Raw genomic sequence first — 16,509 nt, 5'->3', positions numbered from 1 at the left:
AGAGAGAGAAACCCACAGTCCTTCCCCCACCATCCAACCCAGCAGATCTATCCATCCCTCCAGGGCCCTTTAGATACCTCTAACCCACCTTCCAACCCACACATTTACATACCATATATTTACCTTAGTGAAAATTTCTATTTATTCCACACGTTACCCAGATATTACCTGAGACTCTTTTACTGCTTGGTGATCTACCTTTGGACCCCACATAATATTTAAAACTCTTCTATGCCAAGGGATTTTTACCTCCAAGCCTTCAACTACAGCTTCCCCTCATACATAATGTGTTCTCACCTGTATGAAGCCAGAAACATAATCAGAAGAAATATACGCCCCCATATCTCCTCAAAAGAATTCACATTCACCAAAAAGAGTAAGAGTGCAGAGTAGCCTGTACCAGTGAACAGGAAGCATGACAAAAAGGGAAACAAGGGCATGGCACACCCATGAACCTACGGCAAACAACTTAAAAAGCTTTAGTAGTTCTTTTTTTCCTAAAATCCCTCTTCGGCTATTTAGCCCCCTAAGGTTCTCAAATCTAGCCTCCTCCAGCCATACAGTGTCTCATCCTGCTGCTTGCTCCCTCTTCTGAAAAATCCCTCTCAAAACATTTAAAATTTTTTTTTTTTTATTTTACAGAACACAACCCGAAGGCCCAAACACACCCTGATTTAAGGAGTGGGCTTCTCTTTAACATAACTTCTAATGAGCACAATATTTAGCAATACGTTTTAGCTTTTTGGAATCACACTCATGGTTACTTCTTCTATGAAAAGTTTTATGATTTTTTTCCCCATCTACTTTCTTACTTGCCACCAAAATTCCTGTTGGCATCTCCATACCTTTTTAAACAATGATGTCATTTTTGTCGATGTGTATATGTATTTATTTCATCTCCCCATGCTAGTCATTTAATAGTTGTAGCCCTTGTGCCTTCATTATTTAGATTATAAACTGCTGAAATTAAGCTGTGTCATTTCCTTACTTTGCTTGCCTGTATTCCCTCGTTGAGTCTGATGAATCAGTCTTGACCCCAGATACCTAATTCTCTCCCTCCCCTATGAGGAGGATACTAGTAATGACAGCTCCTTTCTTTACCTGTCTTCTCCTGCAGCCACAGCTCCACTCTTGTCTGTACCCAAAAGGAGGGTCCATTTCAAGCCCACTCCATCTCACATACCTTCCTCCCTTGACTGCAGGAGGTGTATCTGTTCAGAAAAACCCCTCCACATATCTTTGTATCTCTGGTATTGTTTTTTTTTTTATAGAAAGTTTGGTCCTGACTGTCCCTGAGGTCCCTAGGATTCACAACTGTAAAAACATCCTCTAAAGTCTGAGCAATATAAGCTCCACCAAAAGAATTTCCAGGATAGAAGGGGTCATAAAAATGACACATCAAATATATTTTTCAAAAAGTGGCCTTGTCATAAAAAAGGAAAGACTGAGAAACACTGATCCAGATTAAAGGAGACTAAAAACACATGGCAACTAAATGCAGTCTGTGATTCTGAATCCTGTAATGGAGGTTTTGAAAAAAAGCCACAAAGGACATTACTCAATAAATTGACAAAAATGGAATATGAATGGGAGATTAGTTAAAAGTTTTATGTCATTGTTAAATTTACTGAAGGGGAAAACTAACTGTACTGTATGTAAGAGAATCTTCTTTTTCTTAAATACACAATGAAATATTCAAGGAGAAGGTGCATGGTGCATGAAATGTATTTTCAAATATTCAGAAATGTATGCATATTTTTCATATATGTGTGTGTGTGTGTGTGTATTCATATATAGAGAGAGTGGAGGCAGGAAGGGAAGGAGACAGAAACAGAGACAGAGAGAGGAGAGAGATCTCAAATGGGTCAAAATGTTAGTAGGTAAGTCTGGATAAAGGGTACATAGTTTTTACCATCCATGCATCTTTTCCACAAGTTTAGTTATTTTCAAATAAATACATTTAAAAAATGGACCATTGCCTGCTGTCCTGGATTTTACCTAAACTTTGGGATTTCTGCCTTTGATTCTTGCAGCTACCACCATCACCATACCCAAACCCCAGAAATGTGTAATGCCAGCTTCAAAAGTTTTCTCACATTCTGTCCCAGGCAAGAAACCTGGGACCCTCTGCACATTTCAACAGGATTTTACAAAATGCTGAAGAAGAGCACCACACCCTCCCTACCAACAAATGTTTTTAAATTAAACACAATACAAAAAAAAAAAAAAGAAGGAAAAAAATCAACGTGTTTACAGCATGGAACCCCTAGCTTTTCTGATCTGGTGCCACCAGGTCATCCGTCTTCTGGCGTTTTGTGGTGTGAATTGGTTTGCCAGCACTTCGTCTGCTCTGCTCACCAGTTACCATTCCTCCACCAGATTTCCATCTTCCAAAAATGTGTTGACATCTTTTGTTGTATCCTCTCTCCTTCTAGTCATCCTTAAGCACTTATTCTTTTTAAATCCTTTGTTTGAATAGTTTTATTGAGATATAGTTCACATACCATGCAATTTACTCATTTAAAGTGTGTAATTCCAGGATTTTTAGTATACTCACAGATATGTGCATCACAATTTTAAAAACATTTTCATGACTTCAGAAAGAACCCCGTAACCTTTAGCTATTACCCGCCACCCTTCATCTCCCAGCTCTAAGCAACCATTAATCTACTTTCTGTCCTCTCTTGGCTTCCCTATTCTGAATATTTCACATGAATGGAATCATACGTGGTTATTTGTGACTGGCTTCTTTCACTTAGCGTGTTTTCAAGGTTCAGCCATGTTGTAGCATGTATCAGTGCTTTTTAACGCCAAAAGTATTACACTGCATGGATATACCATATTTTATTTACCCATTCATCAGTTGATGGACATTTGGGTTGTTTCTGCCTTTTAACTCTTATGAATAATACTGCTTTGAACATTTGTTTACAAGTTTTTGTGTGGACATATGTTTTCATTTCTCTTGAGTACATACCTAGAAGTGGAGTTGCTGGGTCACATAGTAATTCTATATTTAACACTTTGAAGCGCTCCCAGACTGTTTTCCAAAACAGCTGCACCATTTTTCATTCCCACAAGCAGTGTATCAGGGTTCCAGTTTCTCCGCATTCTCACCAACACTTGTTTTAATCTGACTTTGTTTTTCTCGTCATTCTTGTGTGTGTGAAGTGTTATATCATAGTGGCTTTGGTTTTCATTTCCCTGATGGCTAGAGATGTTGAACCTCTTTTCACCTACTCTTACTTTTTTTTTTCATCTACTCTTGCTTTTAATGGCATTTGGGGAAAGAGAGAAGATAAACAAGTGTGTTTTATCTACTGTGTTTAACTCGGAACACAATAGCTCATTTTAACTATGTGACAGGAACAATATTTTCTTGTAAATATTTGAAAACACATATAGTAATGTCAAGTCTTTATCAACATGCACAGTTTACTACTTGTATTCTCTCTGCATGTTATAGTTACTGTGTGATTAAGGGAAAGCAATATTGTGCACTGAATTTGACCTGTAAGATTACTTCTTATATGGGGTTGAGGGAGGAATTCATTCAAATGACTCCTTAGGGTTGACTAAAAGGCAGAGCAGAACTGATTGCCAGAGCCTCTAAAGCACAATGCTTTTTTGTCACCAATGCTGTGTACATCTGTTGTGAATAACTGTGTACCACAGGTGATAAGTATCAAAGAAATGTGAGAGCTCTGACATGGGCACATAGCATATGTCTTAAGAGATAGATGGCAAGGTGTTTAAATGGGCTTTTACACTTTAATCATAGTGTAAAAGATGGGATGTAGCACACATGCCAAATGATAACTGTGAAAGCTGGGTGAGGGGTGTATGGGAGGTTACATTGTTCTGTCTGCTTTCGTGCATGTTTAAACATTTTTTACTAAAAAGCTTTAAAAATAATAAAAGATGTAGAGTGACTCATAAGGAGAGGGAGGGAGCAAAAGGATACCTGGCCAGGGTGATCAGTCCATCAAGACTAGAGTTTAGCTATCTCTCAATAAGGAAATTTCAGGAAGTGTAATTCCTTTGACGTTGGGAAAGAAACTTCTTTCCATATAACAGGAAGGAAGAAGGAAAGGAGGAATGGGAAATTTTTTTTTTTAAGGATTTTGATGAAAATTTCCCATCTCATGACTTCTAGTTCCTCTGTGAATGGTGGTTTGGCACATCTGCTGAGCAAGTGGAGATGGCCTAAATTTGAGAAAAGTGAAGGAGATTTGAAATAGATTTGAGTAGCACTGGAGAGAAAATGGACTAAGGAAACAGTGACCTAAGTTCCATTTGTTTTGTTCACATGTTAGTAAGCATGGAATAAGAATTTGTGGAATGGCTGCATTATTTCCAGGTAGCATGAAGGCTGAATTTATCATGGCATCAGTAGACTTGATTGTGAGATTTAATCCAATAGTCATCAGCTACTTATGGGAAGGTATTTCTGGAAAAGGCAGAGATAGGGGATTTTGCCAGACGGGAAGGATTCAAGGTGATTGGATGGGACCTATTTGTAGTGGAGCTTTTTAAATGTTGCTTACCTGATAGACCACCAAGCCTACCTTGGAGAGAGAGAAAAAGAAAACAAGAGCTTGGTGGATAGAGGAAGAGTAAGTGGAAAAACGACCTAAAGTTGAAAAATTAACAAGTAGTATATAAGCTGGGAGGATGGAGGATGAGGCCAAAGGGTGGAATGTCAGACTGTATTATCCCAGATGGCAGAAGTGTTCCTGGTAATAAGCTCTACAGTGTGGCAGTGACTGCACTGGAATGGAAGTAAAAATGAGATGATGTAGGAACAGGGAAGCTGGGTTACTGATAGGTCTATCCACATGGAGGTTAGAGCCCTCCACCACTCCTCACCTCTTCATGTTCCCCACCCTGGGCCCCCTCCCACCTTTTGTCCCTCTCCCGGGGGCTCCACGGAATCTGCCTTCTCTGTGTGACCATAAGCTTCAGATATTGTAGGATCAATGTCATAACTCTGGATAAGAAAATAAAAGTAGTGAGAGAAGGCTGTAGTGGACATCTATTTTTGTTTTTTTGTTTTAACACCCAGTATCCATAAGTCTTTCTGGAAAAACTACCTCAGGTGCTCTCTAGGATACTCACCCTATTTTTGAGTCCCAGTCTGTACAAGTAGAGTTGCCTTCCCTCTAGACCTCATTGTAAGGGTGGGTATGTGTGCAGCCTTGGCCAAAAAAAGGAGGTCCACGGTAAGCCCCCAAATGTCTGATAACCCCAGTGCATAGTCTAGGACTCACCTCTGGTTCCTGAGCTGCAGGTATCCTGGGGAGGTGTACCACGGCTCCACCAAGGCTATTAATATCAGTGGTGGCACCTTCATCTTGATTGGTGAACTGTACACACTAAGGGCAATATCTTGTATATTCCCATCAAGCATAGATGGAAGGAAAGCACCATGATCACCTTCCCCAAAGAGGGGGATGCCATCTTGATGACATCCTTGAAGATACTGTTTTAGTGCTCAAAGACACCCCCATGCCTTTTTGATATAAGGCATCAGTGTGCCGTGAAGTTCTCTGGTCAGCCTCAAGCACATGGTGCTTGGATCAGATTGAGGAATGGGGGAGCAGGACAGGGTCAGAATATGGGAATGATGAGGCATGAACTTTGTTCCACCAGTAAGGACATTCTTTCCCTTCACTTTTTCTTTCTTTCCCACTCACTTTAAGACATCTTTTGCTTACTCTCAGCTGTATTTTACCCTGGGAGGTAGGTGGCTGCCTGGTCAACATTCCTACCACTGACAGCTGAGTGGTGCTTTTCCTCTGCAAAAAAAAAAACAAAAAAACAAAAAACGGTAATTAAATGAGCAGCCTGAAAAAATACCCCGGGAGGGGAACCACTTCCCCAGGGTGCCTTTCTAGTAAGGAAACCTCCATGTCAAGTTTAAAGTATGCTCTCCCGATACATTAACATGACCCACATAACAGATTCTTAAGCAGCTGCTGTGCTGTTCCTGGACCCTACGGCAAGTAGCCCAGGGTCCAGTAGAGAAGCACCTCCGCCCAAATAGTGCCATTCAGGGTTCAGCCCCCTGTAGGAGCCTCTGGTCACTGAGTTCTAAATAATGATTAAGCTGTTGTTTCTTCTTCAGCATTATTTTCAGAAAGTATACCTGTACTTAACGCTCCTCAGGCATAAAAGACCTATCTCCCCTACTTCTCTAAAGGATATAAAACATTCAGTGAGGGGGGATATGTGGGCTGCTATACATTTTCATTAAGGCAAAGCTAAGCGGCAGAAGACAAAGCCCACCTCCTCAAATTTCATCAGGGAGGAAATGGGCTTTGGGGCGGGGAGGGGGTGGTGGCGGGGGTGGAAGGGGCACAATATCTATTTCTCAGCAAGAACTCCAGAGGACTGGTCACCTTTTAGCCAAAGCCAAAGGAAGCAATCAGTAAGAGCTGAACTATCTCCTTCCTTTCCCTTACACATAAGCCCTGAGTTACCCAAATCCCATGCCCCCAACACAGTACACAGTACACAGAAAAGATACACTATTATTAGATAAATATTTATTGGGGAGAATCAATAATCTCTACAAGGAAGGAGTTATTTCTGGATGGGAAGTCTTCATCCCTGGAAATTCTGGGGCAGTGTTTTCTGTCTAGACAGTAGAGACAGATGTCTGAACACAGGGCCTTCAGCAGTGCTGAGCGCAGTGGTGGGTGCCTGGCCAGCCTGACGCCTGCGGGTGGGGCTTGGATGGGGCACAGGCTCCCTGTGGGAAACTGGTGGGGGATGTTTGTGACACAGTCGCTGGTCCTTGAATGCCACAACTTTCTGGGGGTGTCTCTTCTTATCTCTGATCTGTCTTGTACTACTTGGAGGATAACTCTGGCCAGCAAAGATAGCTTCTTGATGGCAGGACTTGATATTTGTCAGTTTACAGGAGGGAGCCCTGTGGTTGAAAGGATGCCCCTGGACAGGCTCTGTCCAGACCTGCACTTGCGCCTTTTGCTGAGTTTTCCTAAACTGCACTGGGGAAGGAAGGGGCTCTTGAGAGTAGGTGACATCCATTGCATACTGACACCCCGGTTTCTCATCTAGGAACTTCCTGATGCCTGTCGCGATTTTCTGAGCTTCAGTTGTCCCAGTCAAGACAGCTCTACTTTTAACTAGGCCTCTGTTCTGCACAGTTGATATGGGGCTGTCCTTCTCCTGGGCATCTTCTTGCCTTTTGTATTTTATCCCAGAAAAAAGCCATTGCAAGAAGTGCTTCATTCTTTTTCTGATATGGCCTTCAGGAAGAGGCTGTCCCTTCTGTGATAGCATCTGGGAAGACTTGCTCGCAAGTGTCTTCTCTAGTACCATCTCCTGAGTAGGGAAACGCTTCCTCCTAAGTTGGGATGTCCCGAACCCTTTATCCCCTCGATCAAGCTCTTCTGCCTTGGGCTCCAGAGGGCTCACTCTCTTTGCAGTTGGTGGGAAATTCTTATCCTGGCACCTCCTTAAGGCGTGTTTAGGGAACCAAGGTTCCTGCTGCTGCTCCATCCTGATTCCTCTGTCCTCCAAATGGACATGCAGCACCTGGGAAGCTCCCATGTCCCCACCTGAGACAACCTGGCCATGAGTCAGTGAGGCCTCGTAAGTCAAGTTATCTGAAGTAAGGGATGTGTCAGTGGGTTGGCCTTGAGCCTGGCTACGCTCGCTGTTCTCCAGTTTAAAGTTCAACTCACTGAACAGTTGTTCTTTAAGGTCTAATGATTTAGGATCTTGGGGAACTGGTAATTTGGGTGGGGGGCTTCCAGTGGTCACGGTAGTTTCTACTTTATTCTCATTCACATTTATCATTTGGGAGCTCCCTGGCTTGCTAGTTGCCAACATGTCACTAGTTTTCAATTGAAGGGTATCAAGCTCCTCAGCCGTGAATACCTCCCTAGACCATCTGGGCATTGAAACAGGTTCTGACTTCTCCACCTTTTTGCCCCGTTGCATTTCTCCTTTATCACTGGAACGCACACTCTTATGCTTCGGCTCATATCTGGCCCCAGCTTGCTTTGCAAGCAGCTTTTGGGGATATCTGTTGGCTACTTGAGTCTGTCTATGACCTGCTTTCCCTGTGATGCAGAGGGACACAGGCAGACGAGTCTGTCTGGCATCCTTAATTCTCTGAACACCCTCTGCCAGCCCACGGTTGACATCAGAGCGTGGTTGTCTCAGGACCCTCTGTCCTCCTTTGCCCACAGGTGAGGTGGCAGGGAGAGAACGATCCAGGTCAGGGGCTGAATTTGTTGTTCCCACTTTGTCTCCATGGAGAGATGCAGAGCTTCCTCTCAAGGACTTGAAGCTCCCAGATTTGGAGTCTGCCTCAGAAATCACATTGGTTGAGGAGGGCAAGTTGGCATGAGACAAGGACTGGCATGAGGCATCTTTCAATTTAAAGATCTGGATGGATTCAAGGACCTTGCGGGGAAGGGCCCACAACATCCTCATATGAAACCTTTTAATATGGGCTTCCAGCATCTGTTGTGGACTGGAATCAACAAAAGTCAGGTCCTGGAAGGTATTCAGGGGGTAGGCCTCACCCACTGATGATGGCAAACTTCTCTGTTTTGTTCGGGTGTGGGATTTCACAGAAAGAAGCAATGTTTGCTTGATAGCATGCCATGAATTACGCACAGTCTCAGGGAGCCGACCCTCATGTATGTCCTCCAACTTCTTGCTCAAATGTCCTTTTAGGACATTTTCAAGTTGTCTCCGACTTAGACTCTTTGCTGACACCCTTGAATTTTTCTCTGAGAGACTCACCATCTGACTGTTTAGGTCTTTCTCAGAGTCATACCCCAGATCCTTACCTGAAGAGCTCTTTGGGTCATTCAACAGGTGATCTTTTGGGCCATTCTCTAGGCTGTGTCCCAGATCTTTCCCCACATCTTCCTCTAGCTGGAACATTACACCAGGGCTTTCTGGAAGTGAGTTCTCAGGAACAGGCTTCAGTAAGATGGCAATTGATTTAGATTGAGTGACAGATAAAGTGCAGTCTGGCTGTGGTGAAACAGACAGAGCTGGTGGTGCATGATGACAAGCAAAAGAATCGGGGTGATTCATTGCCTGGGACAAATCTGATAAGGGGTTGATATCTTGGGAAAGGGTGGGGTCAAGAGAGAAAACGGTATCCGGAGACAAAGTGGCCTCTCGTGGGAGAACAGGACCTGCTGTCTGAGTGTCACGTGGTAGGAGACGGGGAAAGGCAAGGGGTTGGGGTGGGGAGTAGTCCACAGGGAATTTGGAATCCAAGGAAGGAAAAGGCTCTGGTGCCAGAGAATGACCCACTGGGGAGGGTGAAAAAGAGTCAACTAAGGGGGTCATTGGGTTAGGGGAGAGAACGGAGGTGGGCAGTGTGGTAGGCTCAAGCAGAGAGGCTGGTGTTAGGTCCCTTGGAGGGACTGTTGAGAAGGCAGGGGACAGAGTAAACGATGACTCAGTCACAGAAGCTGTGGAAGCCAACGGGGACAGAGAGGAAGGAGAATCTTCCAGGGCCTCTGGGAGTAGCAGCCGACTGACCTCAGCAGTTGCATTATTACACACCTCACAGAAGGGGTCTGGACATAAGAGTTGACGCAAGCGGCTGGTGTCATCGTGCCGGCCCAGGGTGCTGCAGAAGACAGGAAGTACAAAGGTGCAACCAGGACCAGAACAAGGAAAGGGGGACCTGCTGGCCTGGCAGGGGTGGGGTCACTGGAAGCCTGCTGCCCCTTCACATTGCTCCACATCCATGAGTTCACAACATGCTCAGTAGCCCTCACCTCAAGGCCTTCATCACATACTCATTCCTATGCTACCCCCTGCCATGACTACAGCAGGTTGCACTGAATCCCTGGAATTGCATAGAACATGCTAAGGGGGGATCAGGAAAGAAGGGGAAAGAGTCACCTTTTCAGAATAGAAATCAGCTGCGTTTTCTCCTCTGTTTCTGTCTGGTGACATCTCCAACCTGAGAAACCAGGAGAGTGGGTTATATGTAATGAAGGTAGAAGCATAGGGATAATAAAGGAGTCCCCTTATGGGAAACCCTTGGGATATTAGACTCTGAAAGACCCAAGAATTAGTAGATGAGGTCAAATGGTCAATGATATTAACATGTGTATGTTGCTTCTTGTAAAGTACTTTCACATGCATTTTATCTCATGTGATGCTCAAAACCACCATGTGAAGCCCAGAGATCAGTGTTGCCTTAGAGAGGGATCTGATCATCCAGGAAGTCAAAGGACTTTTACAAAGTCAGGACACAGAAGTTCTGACTCTTGACATCTCACCTGGCCACCTGTTGGGAAACACCCATTGCCCAGGTCCATCACTGCTTCATGCCCAGCGATGAGCAGAGCAGGGAATCTGAGAAGTGTCTCAGGCTCTGACTGCCTTCCCACAAGCCTCTCCTCTGAGAACTCTGGTTTCTGAGAGAAACTGTACCTAGCAGTTGACATCCTCAGAGATCAGGGACCTTGGATCTCCTGGAAAAGGCAGGAAGGGTCACCCTTGGAGAGTTCAGGTGGGATAGGCAGAACCTTACCTTTTGGTGTTCCACCTTTCCTTCTCCTCTTGGCTCTGCCCTGATGCTGAGAACAAAAGAAAAGAATGAAGGGCTGGGGCTCATTTCTCTCACTCTTCTCTAGGAAACTCAGATATTCATTATCCGTGAATAATATGACTCTATTTTAATTAACAGAACTTCATGTTCCTCTTTTTATCAATTTTAAAGGTTTAAAATGCTTTCCATTTTTTTCTTCTTTGACAAACTCAAAGAAGGACTTTCGACTATGAGGTCCACACTTGATATTCTCAGTCAGAAGTCATCTGCCCAAGGAGGGCCTAGCATCTGAGGCCAACAGTTACGTCCATGTCCCTCAGATAGGACCCTGTATCCTGGAGCTCAGGCTCCAGCCTATGGTCAGAGGCTCAGCATTGCTGCTCTGATCAGCCCAGCACAAAGGAAGGCTTTGTCGAGTGATGCCTGACATGAGAATGTGAGGCATGATCAAGCAATGGGGAACTCTGTTCTCCTGCAGAGATCCCAAACTCTCTAAATAACCCAACCCAGGGCCACAGAATTACTGTTTGGGATTTTATCCTGGAGTCCTCCAAACACTCAGATGGGACATGGGCTTCCACTGGAAGCAGCCACAGAGCACAGGGAGACCAGGTCGGTGCTTTGTGACCGCCTGGAGGGGTGGGATGGAGAGGGTGGGAGGGAGGGAGATGCTTGAGGGAAGGGATGTGGGAACAGATGTATATGTATGACTGATTCACTTTGTTATAAAGCAGAAACTAATAAAAAAAATGCACACACACACACACAAAATGTGGGAATAGAAATGGAAACAACAATAACGAATCTCCGTTGGGGCCTCACCCAGGGCTGCTTACCTTTCGGATGTCTTTGGTTTTACTAAAGATAGATGAAAATGGCAAGCGCACCAGGTACCACAGGAACAGAAGAAGCAACCCCAACCCGCACAGGACGACGAGGTTTTGGTCAGTATCCAAGGATGTTGAGTCACAGCTCGGACATGGGTCAGTAAGCTGTTCAAAAATGAGAGAGCGTTCCATTTTCTGAATTCCGTTTTCTGAATCACAAGGCTGCTTGAAGTTACTGAATTTATTGAGCAGTCCCAGGACTGCATCACAGAGCACTGAAGAGTCACAAAGGGTTTCTGAGTGTGGGGGAGGGGACAACATGGAGAGGGTGTGTCCACGGCCCCTCCCCCACCCACCAGTCCAGCAACCCCTTCCGCCCCTGCTGGGCCTTCCAGGTCCCTCTGCCCTACCCTGCCATCCTATTTTCCAACTCCATCCTTTCATGGTTTCATATATTTACAGTAATGAAATTTTCTGCTTGTCCCATCGGTAACCCAGATACTACCTGGGTCCCCTCCACTGTTTGATAGAAACTTGACTTGGGTCTCACCAATTCCACTGCCTTAAGTGTCTGAAATACTGTCTGGAATTTTTGCTTGTACCCACACATTTATACTCAGGATCATATATGTCCTTAAATCCATCTTTCCTATAGAATCTTTTCACTACGCAAACCCAGTTCTAAAGAACTTAAAAGTTCTTTTATCCAGTTTTGTGAATGTTGAATAGGGAATTTTGCTTTTTGTTGCAGTCAGCCGTTACCATCTTCAGTCAGAGGGGCTGACTCAAATAATTAAAATGAAGAATTCATTGTTCAACATTCACAAAACTAAAGTTACTATAAAATAAATGTAAATAATTAAACTTTCACGAGATCTTGAGGATAAGTCTGTAGCACTTATTTTTCTGAAGTTAGTGAAGCTTAAACTGCATAAAGACTTTTAGGACATGCTACACACACACACACACACACGCACCCTTTGACAAACCAATCTGGTATTTTCAAATCTAAGAATAAAGTGTTTTCTCATTTTATTCCAATCTTCCATCTTTTGTTTTGACCCTACTTCTTCCTACTCTACCTAAAATACAGACAGTCCCTGACTAGGGGACATCAAGTTTCTAACATGTGCACAAATCCCTGTCCTAGTCAGTTTGGGCTGCCGTAACAAAACACCATAGACTGGGTGCTTAAACAACAAACACGTATTTCTCATAGTCCTGGAGGCTGGGAAGTCCGAAATGAAGGCAACAGCAGATTCTGTGTCTGGTGAGACCTACTTCCTGGTTCGTCAACAGCTGTCTTCTCCCAGCAACCCTGCAGAAAAAGTGGGTGAGAGAGCTCTGTGAGGTCTCTTCTATAAGAGCATTAATTCCATTCATGAAGGCTCCACTGTTGTGACCTAATCACCTCCCAAAGGCCCCATCTCCTAATACTATGATATCATATTGTTGGCCTTAGGGTTTCAACATATGAGTTTGGTAGGACACAAATATTCTGTCCATAACACTACCCAAAGGCTGTGCTAAGTCCTCTGGTGGCACGGTGGGACCCAGGAATGTCAAAGCCTTAGAGAAGAATCGAGTCTTGAGCAGCCTTACCTGATTATCCTTGTGGGCCCTGTAAATATCATCTTTTCTTAAGTGTGCCTTGCCACAAAGGTTGAGAAGCTCTGCTCTATATAATCATCCCCATAAATGTTTGAAACTCAACTACCTGCCATGCTTTTTTTCAGGCTCCTCTTGTCAGGTTTAAATAATCCCAGTATTTCCCTCCCCTCTTCCTACATCTTCCTTTCTAAACTCTTTATCTTCATGATAGCTGTTCTCTGAACTGTCTCCTAATTTCTCATGTCTTTCTTAAACTGTGATGCCCTTTATTTGACACCCATGGCCTAGCACAGTTACTTGATCTCCTGTGAAAGGGTTAGACAGCCTTCAAACCCACAGAGTCTTCTTTCAATTATGCAGGAACAGGTAACCTACCCTGAGGATAAAATCTGCCAAGAGGCACCACTTCCTCCTGACCTTGATATGCAGCCTCAGCCAAGTTTTCATTTAATAAATATTTCCTGCTGGAAACTAGGAGACACAAGTACCTGTAAGTCGCAGGCTCTGTCCTTAAGGACCTCATGGTGCAGTTTTAGGGGCAAGCCGTACACAGGTCAAGAGTTACATAACCGCACAGGAGAGGTCCCCCATGGCATTTGTGAATTGGCAAGTGATCTCTGGAATAGATCAGAGAAGGGACAGATGCTATGGGTGATAACTGCTCAGACATTTTATGCTCCTTAGGAAGGTATCCCTGCATGCCTCTCCAATTTTCTGATACAAATTAACGATCCTTGGAGAAGATGGTTATAGAAGAGCTTTTCTCTTTTAAAAGGGCACATGTTGGCTAGATATCCTTACATACATGTGTGTGCCTTGCGTGTAAAACTTACAAGAAGTTTCAATAAAAAGGCTTTTCCCAAAATGTTAATAAGATTCCTTTTCAGAACCTGGTAGAGCTCCTTCAAAATTGAAAGAAACAAAGGACTAAATGTACAGCACTTTTCTTTGCTTTTGTTTTTCTTTTTGTACCAACCACAAATAAACTCCATTGGTATGTAGTAGCAGAAGTTCACAGCACTTATCCTTCCTAGACTAACATCAATGATAAATTATAAATTTATTTGTCTAATTTATAAAACATTTTGCTTTCAGCGATCTCAGTGCATTTTCACAAACATCCTGTGATGTAAACAGTACAGGTATTATTGTGCCCATTTTATCAGTAAATAAAACTGAAGTTCAGAGACGGGAAGAAACTTCCTTAGATTTGGTTCAGCAAGTAAGTAGTAGAGCCCTGCCTAGTAAATTCCCCACATTCTCAATGCTACTATTTTAAACAATATAAATAAGTGACTTCTTAAAAAGTATGCCCTGGTACTAAAATTAAAGTGGTTATGTGATTGAGAATATTCACTTTATCCATTAAATGAGGCCAAATTTGGGAAGTAAAGAAAAGCTATTTTTGGCATCCTATCACCTCTTAGGTACCTTTTCCTTTTCATTCTCAGCACCAGTATCTTGATAAGTTTTCTCTATTGCCCTCTTAAAACCTACTTTCAAGAACTCTATTACATATGATTCTCAGTAAGGTATAAATGAATAATAAAAGCTTAAAATGTCATCCCTCCCAGGAACACATGTCACACATTTTACATATATCTAACCCCAAAGCCTTGTAATAAAGCTCTCACCAGAGCATTTCAGGCAGCCATCCTGAGGTGGCAGTGGTGGCTTTCAGTAGAGTGAGATCTTCTCCTCTCCACCCAATGACATCTTCCCAGTTGACCTTCGTCACTACACAGAAGTCTGGTCCCAGATTTCAGGCTGCACATGGTTAGATTATCCCCAAGAAAGAGTATTTTCGAAAAGCTCTACTAGAATAGTACACTGCCTATTGGAGGAGACTCAGTAGGGATAAGTCGTTCGTCTAGGATTGTCACATGTCCTCAGTGCTCTCGCTCACACACTGGCCACGGTCCCAGGGATGAGCCACGTAGAGGGAGCTTTTTTTAGGTTACCAAAAAGCCTGAAGAACAACAGATTCTATTTAAAACTGAACTTAACACTGCCGCTTTAAGATGTTCTTCGTTCATACACACACCACACTTCCATTGAACTCTACCATGTAGTATTTCTAATAGAAATATCAAGAAAATAAGGCATTGCCTCTGCCCTCAGGCAGGTCATAGTTCAGTAAGTAAGGCCTGCAAACAAGTATAATAAAGTGATATGAACTATAAAAGAAGTAGGAATAAGAACACAATGAAAACACAGATGAAAGAGCAATTAATTCTTCCGCCAGGAGGGAAACGAGAGAGAGGCAGGGAAAATTTCAGACGTGGTGCCAACTGAGACGGGCCTTGTGAGGTCACCTCCTCCTCCTCTCCGTCCCTGCCCTGGCCATCTTCCTGTTCCTCACCACCTTCCTCCTCACCCTCCTTTGCTTCTTTCTTTAGACTTTAATTTTTAGAGCAGTTTAAGGTTCACAACAAAACTGAGCAGAAAACACAGAGCTCCCATATGCCATCTGACCCCCCCAACACCCCTCCACACACACATATAACCTCTCCCACTATCAACATCCAGCACCAGGGCTTCCCTGGTGGTGCAGTGGTTACGCCTGCCAATGCAGGGGACATGGGTTCGATCCCTGGTCCAGGAAGACCCTACATGCCACGGAGCAGCTAAGCCTGTGCACCACAACTACTGAGGCAGTGCTCTAGAGCCTGTGAGCCACAACTACTGAGCCCGCAAGCCATAACTACTGGAGCCCACACACCTAGAGCCCGTGCTCTGCAACAAGAGAAGCCACTGCAATGAGAAGCCCATGCACCGCAACGAAGGGTAGCCCCCGCTCACTGCAACTAGAGAAAGCCTGCGGGCAGCAAAGAAGACCCAACACAGCAGAAAGGAAGGAAAGGAAAGGAAAGGAAAGGAAAGAAGGGAGGGAGGGAAGGAAGGAGGGAGGGAGGGAGGAAGGAAATTAAAAAAAAATGCAGCACCAGAGTGGGACATTTGTTACAATCATACCTACATGGACACATCATTATCACCCAGAGCCCATAGTTTACGTGAGTCAGACAAGTGTATAGTGACATGTCTCCACCATTGTAGTATCACACAGAGTAGTTTCGCTGCCCTGGAAATCGTCTGTGCTCTGCCTCTTCACTGCACGCTCCACCCTAACCCCTGGCAACCACCAATCTTTTTACTGTCTCCAGTGTTTTGCCTTTTCCAGAATGTCATATAGTTGAAATGATACAGTGTGTAGGTAGCCTTTTCAGATTGGCTTCTTTCACTTAATGATATGCATTTAAGGTTCCTGCATGTATTTTCATGGCTTAATAGCTCATTTTTTCAGTGCTGAATAAATACTATTCAGTTGTCTGGATGTACCACAGTTGATTTATCCATTCACCTTAGACATCTTGTTGCTTCCCAGTTTTGGCACCTATGAATAAAGCTCCTATAAACTCTTTTTCTTAACAAAGCACGTTGTTGAGGCATAATTCACATACCATATAATTCACCCATTAAAAGTGTACAGTTCAATGACTTTTAGTA

At 43.7% G+C, this 16,509-nt stretch overlaps 1 protein-coding gene across 4 annotated transcripts in view; it reads right to left on the bottom strand.

Annotated features, from left to right (window-relative positions):
* Window positions 1-16,509, bottom strand: part of LOC308611005 (transducin-like enhancer protein 1) — a 240,702-nt gene that overhangs the window by 165,437 nt on the left and 58,756 nt on the right. The window contains exons 6-7 of one of the 4 annotated variants that reach the window (XR_014014727.1): window positions 13,491-13,619; window positions 12,659-12,709 (exon numbers count right to left, since the gene is read on the bottom strand). The exons of 1 other annotated variant lie outside the window; for it this stretch is intronic. Coding sequence is in view for 1 of the 3 variants with exons in the window: in XM_081259957.1 (XP_081116083.1) it covers window positions 12,605-12,709 (105 nt within the window). In the remaining 2 variants the exon portion in view is untranslated. Of the gene's footprint in view, window positions 1-11,397; window positions 12,710-13,490; window positions 13,620-16,509 lie in introns of those variants that run through there. 2 more of the 4 variants (XM_081259957.1, XR_014014726.1) reach the window with 2 other exon arrangements.

The sequence above is a fragment of the Mesoplodon bidens genome (assembly GCF_964165515.1).
Source record: "Mesoplodon bidens genome assembly, contig: HAP1_SCAFFOLD_49, whole genome shotgun sequence".
NCBI lineage: Eukaryota > Metazoa > Chordata > Mammalia > Artiodactyla > Ziphiidae > Mesoplodon > Mesoplodon bidens.
This window is presented reverse-complemented; position numbering and strand designations above follow the sequence as displayed.